This window comes from Grampus griseus, assembly GCF_964374135.1.
Source record: "Grampus griseus genome assembly, chromosome: 1".
Lineage (NCBI taxonomy): Eukaryota > Metazoa > Chordata > Mammalia > Artiodactyla > Delphinidae > Grampus > Grampus griseus.
In genome coordinates, this window is record NC_139017.1 from 145,210,888 (window position 1) to 145,224,269 (window position 13,382).

The 13,382-nt window shown below is 40.1% G+C and overlaps 1 protein-coding gene across 1 annotated transcript; it reads right to left on the reverse strand.

Moving 5' to 3' along the window:
- Window positions 1–5,867: 5,867 nt before the first annotated feature.
- On the reverse strand, window positions 5,868–13,090 carry UQCRH (ubiquinol-cytochrome c reductase hinge protein). The gene is made up of 4 exons (XM_082673681.1): window positions 12,938–13,090; window positions 9,698–9,724; window positions 8,799–8,957; window positions 5,868–6,089 (listed from the first exon to the last, which is right to left on the reverse strand). Exons 1-4 carry the CDS (start codon window positions 12,989–12,991, stop codon window positions 6,057–6,059), a joined length of 273 nt encoding a protein of 90 aa, XP_082529807.1. The 5' UTR covers window positions 12,992–13,090; the 3' UTR covers window positions 5,868–6,056.
- Between the last annotated feature and the right edge of the window lie 292 nt (window positions 13,091–13,382).

Below are 13,382 nucleotides of genomic sequence, written 5' to 3' on the forward strand. Positions count from 1 at the left end.
TTTCATCAAATTTGGAAAATTTTAATCATTACTGCTTCAAATATTTGTTCTCTTCCCTCCACTAACCCCCTCCCTCTCTTTCTCTCTTTCCTGGGCCATTTGATATTGTCCCTCAGCTTACTTTTCCTTTGGTCATTTAGTTTTATTATTATTATTTATTTATTTATTTATTTTTATTTTTGGCTGCGTTGGGTCTTCATTGCTGTGTGCAGGCTTTCTCTAGTTGCAGCGAACGGGGGCTACTCTCAGTTGCAGTGTGCGGGCTTCTCATTGTGGTGGCTTCTCTTGTTGCGGAGCACGGGCTCTAGGTGCGTGGCCTTCAGTAGTTGTGGCATGTGGGCTCAGTAGTTGCGGCTCGAGGGCTCTAGAGCGCAGGCTCAGTACTTGTGGCACACGGGCTTAACTGCTCCACGGCATGTGGGATCTTCCTGGGCCAGGGCTCGAACCTGTGTCCCTTGCATTGGCAGGCGGATTCTTAACCACTGCACCACCAGGGAAATCCCTGTTCATTTATTTTTAATGTTTTTTTCTCCTGTTCTTCAGTTTTTATAGTTTCTGTTCTGTTTTATAGTTTCTGTTCTGTCTTCAAGAACAGAAACTAATTCCAGTACACTAATTTTTTCTTCTTTATCAGTGACTAATCTTTTGTTAATCTTGTCCAATGAATTTTTTATTTCAGATACTGTATTTTTAAGCTTTAGAAATTCTATTTGATTCATTTTTATATTTTCTACTTCTCATCATGTTGACTGCCATTAAATCCTTGAGCATATTTGTCATAGCAATTTCAATGTCCTCGTCTACTATTTTATCATCTCTGTCGTTCTGGGTCTGTTTACTTACTTTTTTTATTTTTCATTGAAGTATAATTGATTTACAATGTTGTGTTAGTTTCAGGTGTATAGCACTATGAGTCATATATATATATATATATATATATATATATACACACACACACACAAATATATATATATTCTTTTTCAGATTCTTTTCCCTTATAGGTTATTACAAAATACTGAGTATAGTTCCCTGTGCTATACAGTAGGTCCTTGTTGGTTATCTATTTTATATATAGTGGTGTGTACATGTTAATTCCAAACTCCTAATTTATCCCTCCCCCTCTTTGGTAACCGCTCCCCTTTGGTAACCATAAGTTTGTTTTCTATGTTTGTGGGTCTATCTCTGTTTCGTAAATAAGTTCATTTGTATCTCTCTTTTTTTTTTTTTTTTAGATTTCACATATAAGCGATATCACATGATATTTGCCTTTGTCTGTCTTACTTCATTTAGTATGATAATCTCTAGGTCTATCCATGTTCCTGCAAATGGCATTATTTCATTCTTTTTTGTGGCTGAGTAATATTCTATTGTGTATATATATATATATATATATACCACATTTTCTTTATCCATTCACTTGTCCATGGACATTTAGGTTACTTCCATGTCTTGGCTATTGTCAATATTGCTGCAGTGAACACTGAGGTGCATGTATCTTTTTGAATTATAGTTTCTGGGACTTCCCTGGTGGCACAGTGGTTAAGAATCCGCCTGCCAATGCAGGGCACACAGGTTCTAGCCCTGGTCTGGGAAGATCCCACATGCCGCGGAGCAACTAAACCCATGCGCCACAACTACTGAGCCCACGTGCCACAACTACTGAAGCCCATGCACCTAGAGCCCGTGCTCCACAAGAGAAGCCCTGCTCGCCACAACTAGAGAAAGCCTGCATGCAGCAACAAAGACCCAACGCAGCCAGAAATAAAATATAAATGAATTATAGTTTTCTCCAGCTATATGCCCAGGAGTCTGTTTATTGACTATTTTTTTCCTGGTCACATTTACCTGCTTCTTTGCATGTCAAGCAGTTTTTTTTACTGAGTGCGTGGTATTGTGAAATTAACATTGTTAAAGGCTGGATTTTGTTGTCTTCTTTAAAATGTCTTGGAGTTTGTTCTGACAGGCAGTCAGGGTTTTGTTTGTTTGTTTGTTTGTGAATCAGCTTGATCCTTTTAAGGTTCCTTTTTTTAAGATTAGTTATAGCCTATCTTGAGTAGCCTCTCTCTATGGCTAGTTTTAGCCCTACTGCTGAGGTGCAAGTTCAACAGGAATTCTAGCTGGTCAAACTCAAACATCTCGGGGACTTCCCTGTGGCACAGTGGTTAGGAGTCTGTCTGCCAATGCAGGGGTCACAGGTTCGATCCCTGGTCTGGAAGGATCCCACATGCCGCAGAGCAACTAAGCCCACAAACCACAACTGCTGAGCCCGCCAGCCACAACTACTGAAGCCCGCGCGCCTCGAGCCCGTGGTCCGGAACAAGAGAAGCCACCACAATGAGAAGCCCGCCCACCACAACAAAGAGTAGCCCCCGCTCCCCACAACTAGAGAAAGCCCATGTGCAGCAAGGAAAACGCAACGCAGCCAAAAATAAATAGAATTACAAAAAAAAAAAAAAAAACCCAAAAACAACACCTCAAACATCTCCTAACCCTCTGCTTACAGCTTTGGGAATTATTCAGTTTACAGCTACCCAGTAGTCCTTTGCCTGGCTACATGGAGTTTCATTCTATTCATTTGCAGCTTAGTATTCAGCAACAGACTTAAGCATCCTCTAAGGAGAATTCAGAGCTTTCTCTGGTAATTCCCTCCTCTTTATGATAAAACTAGCAACACTTTGCTAAATATTCGCTAAAATCTGAGTAATGAGTTTAGGGCTGTTCACTGTAAAATTTCAGCTTTGCTGTATGTTTGAAAATTTAATAGATGTTTGAAAATGATCAGATTACATACAACAAATATAATAGCACCATGTATATAGGTATTTGTGAGGATTATACATCACCGTGAAATGGGTTCTAAGTCATAAATGGCTGGAAAATGCTGGCCATCCCTGTAGTTAGGACAATAGGTTGAAAGAGCTTCTAGTTAAAGTGGCCCTTTGCCCCATTTTTACAAACATAATCCTTCAGATTCTCAGACGTTCCATTGCCATGTTTGTCTATGAAGCCTCAGTCTTGCAGGCTATATTGAATATCAGTATGCTGATTACTTCTGAAGCACAAGGCTCTCACTTCTGGCATGGCTCACTTTCTGTGTATGACTGTTTACATATAGGTCTTTCTCATGTGCAACCAGAGATTGCAAACTAGTGAGCCAAAGCCAGCCCATAGATGTGTTTTATTTGGCCTAATGCTTTCAAAAAGTTGGTTGTCCACATTTAAAAATTGGGAGATTTCACATAAAACAATTGATCTGGCAACAGTGGCTGTGCATTTCCACATAGCAACAGTTGACTGCAGTGAAAAGGCAATTTTCCGATGTCTGCTGGGACTGCTTCCCTCAGTTATCACTCAGGTAGTTGTTTGCAACTCCTAGTCCTCAGCTGTCTAATATGATAACCACTAGCCACACAAGACTACTGAATATAAATTAATTCAAATTTAATTATAATTAAAATTTAAAACTCAGTACCTCAGTCTCATTAGCCACATTAGCATATTGGACAATACAGAATAGAACTTTGCCATCATTGCACACTGTTCTATTGGAGAGTGCTGACCTAGCCTGTCTCCCCAGTTGGAACAGGCAACATTTTTCCTATCCCTTGGGCAACATACCTTATTAGTAATACTTCGGAGCCTCAACACTATTTACTGTTTTTATGGGGAAATATGCCATGTCCTAACACTAGACATAAGCTTATGGATGGCTCACAGCACTAGCTGTTGCTTTAAGTCTGAAACTGGCCTCTGTTCTACACATTTGGAACTTACTGTGGTTTATTTTTAATAATTTCAAACTTTAACATTGATACAGCATTGACATCTTTCAGACTCCATTTAAGTTTTAACCAACTGTCTCAATAATCCTTAACAACAAAAGGATCCAGTTTAGAATCACATGTTGCATGTCTTGTCTCCTATCTGAAATGGTTCTGCAGTCTTTCCTTGACTGTCACACCCTTGACACAAGTTAAGGATTATTTTGTACAGTGAACAATTTTATAGAATGTCCCTCAATTTGATTTATCTGGTTGGATTCATCTAATCTATTTCTCGCAGAAATCCCAATGATACTGTGTTCTTCCTATATTATTTGTCCCATTATTGGTGATCCCAGCTTTCATCTAAGCTGTCTGCGTGTCTTCTACAGTGTACTTTCTTCTTTTGTAATTAATATGTATCCCCTTCTCACCAAACTTTCAGTTGATTCATTTATTAGTATGGCTCATGGATCTGTTTTATTCAGTGAGTTATAATCCAGTACTTTCATTATATATTTTGATGCTCAAATCGTCCCAGATTTGGCTATACTCTTGATATGTCCCTATCATTCTTTGAGCACTTCCTTCTTTCTGGAACAAATGTTCAGGCTCATCTTATACTTTCCCCATCCCAGCCCTGGAATCACCCATTTCTCCAACAAGCCCTGGTTCCTTTTACTGGAGAATGAAGCCCTTTGTGGGCCAAGGTAGGGAATGTATATATTCCCTACATATACAAATTGGCATCTGTATTTACTAAAATTGAAACCTGTATTTATTTAGTTCATACAAATAACACTGCAGGCTTCATTCTGGTTTTATCCTTTTCAATATTTGTAACTCCATTCTCTGCTAGCTCTCATTATCTTCAATATATTTACTTATTGGATCAATTCCCCGTGTATGTATGTAACAAATCTTCCATTGTCAGCACCGCCTAGCCAGGCGCTCTTTTCTCACCCTGCTTTGACTCAACTACCCCTCTCCCCTCCCCCTTAAAAAAAATTTTTTTTTAAAATAAATTTATTTATTTTGGCTGCGTTCAGTCTTCATTGCTGTGCGCAGGCTTTCTCTAGTTGTGGCGAGCGGGGGCTACTCTTCGTTGCGGTGTGTGGGCTTCTCATTGCCGTGGCTTCTCTTGTTGCGGAGCACAGGCTCTAGGCACACGGGCTTCAGTAGCTGTGGCACACAGGCCTAGAGCACAGGCTCAGTAGTTGTGGCGCACGGGCTTAGCTGCTCCACGGCACGTGGGATCTTCCTGGACCAGGGCTCGAACCTGTGTCCCCTGCATTGGCAGGTGGATTCTTAACCACTGTGCTACCAGGGAAGCCCCCCAAAAAAATATTTTTAAAGAAAAGCAATCTTGGGGATTTCCCTGGTGGTCCAGTGGTTAAGACTCTGTGCTCCCAATGCAGGGGGCGCAGGTTCAATCCCTGGTACAGGACCAAAGATCCCACATGCCTCATGGTGCAGCCAAAAAATGAAATGAAATGAACCATCTACAGATTTCAAATAATAAAAAAGAAAAAGGGGAAGGGGAAGGGGAAGGGGAAGGGGAAGGGGAAGGGGAGGGGAGGGGAGGGGAGGGGAGGGGAGAAAGAAGGAAGAAAAGCAAACTTGTTGGACACTGAGACCAAAAACTGTCAAAAGACACTTTTGAGATAAAAGAAACATTCATATGAACTGAGTATTTAATGATATTAAGCAATTACTGTTAATTTAAAGTGTGATAATGGCATCAAGGTTAAATTTTTATAAGTCCTTATCACTGAGAGATATACTTGCTAGGTAATGGGTACATGGGGGTTAATTATTATTGTCTATTCTTATGCTTGAAAATTTTAAATTAAAAAAAAAGGACAGAGGGCTTCCCTGGTGGTGCAGTGGTTGAGAGTCCGCCTGCTGATGCAGGGGACATGGGTTTGTGCCCTGGTCCGGGAAGATCCCACATGCCGCGGAGCGGCTGGGCCTGTGAGCCATGGCCGCTGAGCCTGCGCGTCCGGAGCCTGTGCTCCACAATGGGAGAGGCCACAACAGTGAGAGGCCCGCATAACGCAAAAAAAAAAAAAAAAAAAAAAAAAAAAAAAAGGACAGAAGGCAAGATTGCTGATCACTGGACTTTATTAAGATGGAATCATTGATAATTACACAGAAGCTACCTGCCTAAGCCAAAAATCCTTGAGGTTCACATGAACTTAGCTACACAAATAAGAAACAAATGGCATGTTCAAAACCATAAGGAAATATCCCGAAGCCCGGGTGATGAAGGCTGAGGTGAACGAATCTGCACATTTACTTCAAGCTGTTAAAGAGTTTGTGGGCCACCTGGATGGAAAGAAAAGGATGTCATCAACTCGTATCTCTAATGTCATGAGTTACAAGGGCCTTCATAACCTCGAACAGTACTGCCTCTCCTCCCACCACTTGCCTTCTGACACCCCCACACCCTTCGTGAGCCCCAGTGAACTCCCTTCAATTACCTGACTCCTAGCTCCCTTCTAACCAGAACTCTCTTTCTCACTTTTTCATCTTTTAATTTTCCTTCAAAATCTAAACTTACATGTTATTTCCTGCAAGCTGTCTCTTAACAAGCTCCTGTCCCTCCTGTCTTCCCCACAGAAACTTATGCCTCCCATATCACAGCGCTTATTAATTCAACAAATATTTATAAAACATCTACTATATGCCAGATACTGTTCTAGGTGCTGAGTGAGTCACAACGGTAAACAAGACAATATCTCTGTCTCCTCTGGAACTTAGAGAACAATGAGAAAGATAATATATATATACTTTGATAGTGATAAATGCTATGAGGAAAATAAAATAGGGGCAGGGGGAGGGAATAGCAACTTTAAATAGAAGGGTCAGTAAAGGCTATCCTGAGGTTACACCCAAGAGATTTACCAGTTTACTAACCGTTCTACTTCTGTCTCTGCTGGCTTATAACTCAGTGTAGAACGGGACTATGCTTGTCTCATTCCCAGATCTTAACCTAGTGTTGCCTCATAAAAGTATTATAATAATGTAACATTTACCATTTTAGCCATTTTAAACTATCCATTTCTGTGGCATTAAGTAATTCACATTGTCCTGCAACCATCAACTTCCAGAACTTTTTCATTTTTCCCAACTGAAACTCCGTACCCATTAAATAATAATTCCCATTTCCCCCTCCCTCCAACCCCTGGCAACTACTATTCAATTTTCTGTCTCAATCAATCTGACTACTCTAGATGCCTCATATAAATGGAATGATATTTGTTCTTTTGTGTTTGGTTTATTTCACTTAGCATGTTTTCAAGGTTCACCCATGTTATAGCATGTGTCGTTTCCTTCCATTTTAAGGCTCAATAATATTCCATTATATGTGTATACCACATTTTGTTTATCCATCCCACCAATGGACACTTGGGTTGCACCCACCTTTTGGCTATTGTGAATGCTATGAATATGAACATGTATGCACAAATATCTATTCAAGTCCCTGAACAGAGTCTCAATTCTTTTGGGTGTAAACCAAGAAGTGGAATTGCTGGATCATATGGTACTATGTTTAATTTTTTGAGTAAAGTACTTATTTCTTTTTATTGCCAAATAATATTCCTTTATATGGATAAATCACATTTTATATATCCATTTATCAGTTGTTTTGTTTCCAATTGTGGCTATTACGAATAATGCTTCTATGAATATCTGTATATAAGTTTGTGTAGAGATGTTTTCATTTCTCTTGGGTATGTAACTACAAGTGGAATTGCCGGGTCATATGTTAACTCTACGTTTAACCTTCTGAAGAACTGCCAGACTTTTCCATAGGGCTGTACCAATTTACATTCCCATAAGCAGTGTATAGGAGGTTTCCAGTTTTTCCACATCACCAACACATTTTTCTTCATGATATGGAGAATTGTATATAAATGTTCCCTCTTTCCACTAAAATCATGTTGAAAAAAAAGTTGTATGAATAATTATATATAAACCAGAGGATGGATAAAATATGAATATATATCAATGGAAAAGAATATAATGCCTCTTCATAATATTTTACATGTACATGTGTTTATTATGATTTCATTTTTGTTTAAAAATCTGCTAGTATATACCAGAAAATGTGGTAATCTCTAGACAGTATGATTTCAGTTGGATTTTTGTCTTTATAAAAAAAAATTTCCAGGGAATTCCCTGGTAGTCCAGTGGTTAGGACTCCGTGCTTCCACTGCAGGGGTCACAGGTTCAATCCCTGGTTGGAGAACTAAGATTCTGCAAGCCACGTGGTGCAGCCAGAAAAAAAAACAAACAAAAATAATTTTTTCCTTAACTATCACAATGTGTTTAATATGAGCCTGTGTATGAGTATGTGTACATGTACATTTGTGTGTTTGCATTGTATATTATAGAATTAAAACAAAATACCTAAATTGGGATTGCTGAAGCATAAATTATGGAAGTTGCCTGAGTGGAGATCATTAACTATTTTACTAGTTATTTAAACTATTAAACTATAACTAGTGGGGAGTTTATTGATTTATTGACCCCCTTCACCCATTTCTCCCTATCTTTTTGATTATAGCCATCCTTGAGGTATGAAGTGGTATCTCATTGTGGTTTTGATTTGCATTTCCCTAAGAGCGTTAAGCATCTTTTCATATGCTTATTAGCCACCCAATCAGTTTTAACATAAACAATCATATTGAACTTTGCCTACCCTGTAATTTATGAAAATACCTTACTGTTATATGTAAGGGAGTCAAACACAAGTTTACTTAAAAAAGCAAAACAAAACAAACAACTTTTGTACCAACTATTATGTACAAGACACACTGGAGGATATAAATTATTTTAAAGAGTAGACTTTCGTACTTAAAAATACAAAATCCAGCTTCCCCACTGTTTAGCAGTGTAAATTAGAACATCACTTCTCTTCTCTGAGCCTCAGTTTCAGCACTGTCCTGCCTCTAGGATGAAAAGGTGGTCAGCACCAAGTCTTCCCTGGCCACTATAAGCTTTCCCCTTCCTGACCTTAGGCTGACTTACACAGTGGTCCCTTGCATGCAAGAAGTCTAAGAGCTCCTCTGTGCAATCCTCTGTCTGTGACCTGGAGGATACACGCTCATCACAGAGCTCTAGCTGCTCCCGAGCCTTTACACATTTCTCCAGCTGCTCGCATTGCTCTCTCACTGTTGTTAGGGGATCCTGAATGAGAAACATACACACACACAGAAAACCAAAATGGGGGTTTTAGGAAACCCACAAACCATAAGCTTTGATTAATACAACCACCAAACCAAGGTGCTGCCTCTGAATTACCGTGCAGAAGGCCAGCTGGCAGAGCCACACTGCTGCCAGAAATGGCAGAATGGGGTCTCCCATTCAATTCTGATGCTAAGTAGTAGGGGAAAGTTTCACATTCCTGCCTTCCAGGGTTGCCAGTACGCACTGAAAGCCTCAGTCCTATCTGAAAAACAAGGTGGTAAAGGAAACCTGGCCAAACTTGAAGTAGATCTATAGGAGGCTTTACTTGTTAACACAGCATTTTGGGATATGTAATGTCTGTGAATTTCAATTCCCTTCGTCTGACAACCAGGCCTATGCACCCCAGCTGCCCAGCTAGAAGGGTAATGTTACATGGAGAAGGACAATCTAAGAAAGGTTCCTTCTAGAATTTTTATTAAACCACAGATAGCATATGATTGAGTACCAGGCCTTCAAGATGCTACTCTGCTCCCTGATACCATGACTGGAGAAGCCTCAAACCCAGAGAAGACTCAGCTTCCCAGGCCCACACGCCCCCCAAACACTGTACAGGAGGTATTAAAGGATTTTTCCACTCCCATTCTCTCTAAGGTGTCAAGACTCCTTAAATTGCCCTTAGAGTTTCATGAAACTCAAACTTTCTTTTACTGAGAAGGTTCCAAACCTGAGACAGCTCTTACCACTAATTCCTCCTCCTCCTCTTCTTCCTACAAAACAAAAACAAAATTAATGTCAGCAGCAATTTTATAATACATATATTCCCAATCATATTGATGTTGTAATCACTGAGGATAGACATTATTAATCTTTTTATATTTTCTGTATTTTATGATGATTTGATGTTTTAGGAGACGTGCTAATCCTGGAGACAGCCCCTCCCAGGACTGGCTAATTTCTAGAGTTAGCAAACAACTTGCCTGGGGGCACACATTTCCTAGCAAACCAACCAATCCAAAACCCTTCTCAACAACCACCTTTCTCTAACTCTCCTACACTAAACCAATTATTGCCCCTGCACTAATCACATCAGGGCTAAGTGTCAAACAAACAGGGACCAGCCCAAAGTCCACCACGAAATTATCCACTCTTAAACTTGCTAGAGCACACCTATCCTGCCTCACTCATTCCATTTTCCTTCTGCTCCTGATTGATCCAAGCACTTCCCCATGTGGCCCTGGGTGGTATGGCCCACCCCCTTCTCTTGGGAACTATAAGTAATAAACTCTTCTTTCAAAAACAGTTGTCTCATCTTAGTTATGCTTTGAAGAAGGGTGATAAATATTCTAGACAGGGCCACTTCAACTTTTTACCAATTATACAATTTAAATTATTTTTTAATAAATTGTAAAGTAGTTTAAATTAAAAAAAAAAAAGTTGTCTCCATGCTTGTAACCTTACCCTACCTGATTAAAACAAGTCCTGGGTATATTTCAACAAGGACACACAATTTCACATTCATCAGTAACAAACTTAAGTGCGCACAACATTCTAACATTTATAAGCACTTTCATATCTGTAATGATTTGATTAATCACAACAGTCCCTTAAGGGGCTCCCAGTTTAGGAAAAACAAACACTAATTAAACATTTTCTGATATAGATTCAAGCTGTCATATTAAAACTGCCATATCAATTTTAATGTATAGATTTTACAAATACTATGCTATATGTAATACCTAACTGTATCTGTAGTATATATGTAATATATTTATGCTCATTAAATGTTTTAATTTTTTCTGGAAAAAAAAAGATTCAGGCTGTCAGATGTTCATATGGAATCTGCATAACTTAAGTAGTTTATTCTAAATTCTGGTAGGTCCCAGTATTACTAGAAATAGCTAAATTTAATCCTCACACCCCAAACCAAGTTAGGAAGAAAGCTAACATTTTTTTTTTCCTAGGCTCTGAACTTGAATTGGGAACATGAAAATAGCCAGACCTAAACTCTACTTTAGCCAGAGCTTAACTAAAGATAGTTTCAGTCACTGCTTTTTGGCTTGCTGAGCTCCCAGGACACTAAGTAGATTAACAACATAAGTGCACCAAAGGTCTACACAACTCCATTCACAAGCTTGAAAACATCAGGCCCTACCTGTTACTCCTGATTCAGGTGCACAACCTTCCAAGAGGAGCAGTGTAAAAAAAATTCCCCTTGGGAGCAACAGCATAGGCCTGAATCTGTGGCTTAGCATAGTCTGATCAGTAACTCAACCTGCCAAAAAGTAAGGCATTTGCCTGACTGTGCATGCATGTGTCCACATTTGGGGGAAGGGAAAGAAAAGGTATACATACAGAAAAAAAGAACTAGCTCAGAGATCCTTCACTGTGTTTACAAAATTCCAATACAATCTGCCCCATTCTCTACCATGACCTTCAGTGAAGGGACCAAAGCTCATGAAAGCTGGGAGTGAGGGGTAGGGCAGGTTCAACTGTAATCCAGGCTATTTATTCTTACAATTAGCAAAGGTGTCTTCTAAACATGAAGATGTTACTTAGGAGGTAAAATTCTAGTTTTCCATTAAACAAGGTTTCTTAACCTTACTCTTTAAAAAAATTCATCCTGAATGAAGTTTTTCCAGAAAACTGAAACCACATTCTGCGTGAGTTAGAAACTGGAAATTAGCATCCTAGAAGCAAGACCTTTATATCCTTTCCCTATTAGCAATGCTACTACACTGATCATTTTATGTCTTTGATAATTTTCTGACAAAAGTATCATGGCATGTTTTGGGAAAACAAATCCAAATACAAGTCTGAATATAGACTACTTCATGTAAAACTTCATGTCAATGAGAAAAACCAAGGTCACACTACATAAAAAGATTCAATCTCCAAGAGGAACAGGTTCTTCATAACAAACTTCAGTTTTCTTATTTTAAAATTGACTACTTGTTTGCTTTCTTTTCCCTCATCTACTGCTGTGGTGAGCCCTACTTAACTTTCTGGTATACTTCCAGCTGAACTTCTTGAGGCTGGCTCCACTTCTTTCTGGTCCTCTTTCTCATAATAAGACTAGAAAAAATTATGGGATAAACTAGTTTCCAACTATTCTGAACCCACAGCTGTCGGGAAGTGACCAGAAAACAAAGAAAAGACAGGAAATATGATGGGAAACAAAAAACTAGCTGGCTTCTGTAAAACTGTGTAACACTGTGGCTAAGTCTTGGCTCTGGAACCATGCTGCTTGGGTTCAATTCCTGGCTCCAATATTTACTAGCTGTGTGTCCTCAGACAAGATATTTAACCTCTCTATGCTTGTTTCCTCATCTGTAAAATGGCAACATTAAGAGTACCTAATTCTTACCTCACAGGACTATTGTGTGGCTTAAATGATTTAGTACATACAAAGCACTTGGAATCGTTAAGCAGCCAATAAATTATTATTACATTGGCATTCTCAGTCAGGGAAAGAGCTCCCTCTTTTATCACAGAATTATACCGCACATCCCAACACTGTCCCCAAAGACACCTCCCCCTCCCTCCACCCAAAGAAAAAGAAAACACGTTTTCACAGAAACTAGCGTTAAGGCCAGCTGCCCGGAACCTCCACAGAAGATATGGCAGGATTCCCGACCCGAGCTGAGGCGAGGGCTGGGTTGGTTCGCTTGCTCCCAAACCCGACAAACTAGGGGCTCTGAACACCTGACTGACTAAAAACACAGGCACTGCTTTTACAAAAGTTTAGTCCACACAGCATTTTCGTTCTCGTTAAACCTTCACCACATTCATAGAATGGGCAAGCCAAGGCCCAGAGAAAACCTAGTCATCTACTTGCCCAAGGTCACTCGACGAACTCCTGGGAAGGGTTGGGGGAACCAGCTCTCCTGACCCTGCAAACCCTACGGGGGAAACGTTTTTTGGCGGGCTAGGTCCTGAGCCTCAGGGCTACGAAGAGGGTCGAGTCGCTCGCCCGGTCTTACCTCATTGGGATCTCCGGACCCGGTCAGCATCCCTTGCTCTTCCTCCAGCACCATGTCCAACTGCTGTTGTGGATTCAACACGAGCAGCAACAGCGGCACCTATTCCACTTCAGGATCAAGAAGGACTTGTAAGGGTCACTCAGCGGATATCCGGCGATCTGGCCGGAAGTGCGGCAGACTAGTCGTGGTCGCGAACACACGCTCCGATTGGCATGTACTACTGCTCAGAGGCAGGGAATGGGGGTAGCTGGTATTTGCACCAGAGGAGGATTTGCTAAGGAATTATCCCCTTAGTCATGCCAGACCAAAACATATTGACCCTTGGAATTTACTTGAAATATTGGCTTCTAAGAGACTTGGAAAGTATGCAGAAGTATTCGATGTTCCTTTAGCGCAATTCCCAGTCTTCCCCACATCGCTGATGGAACCGTCCTAACTGCTGACC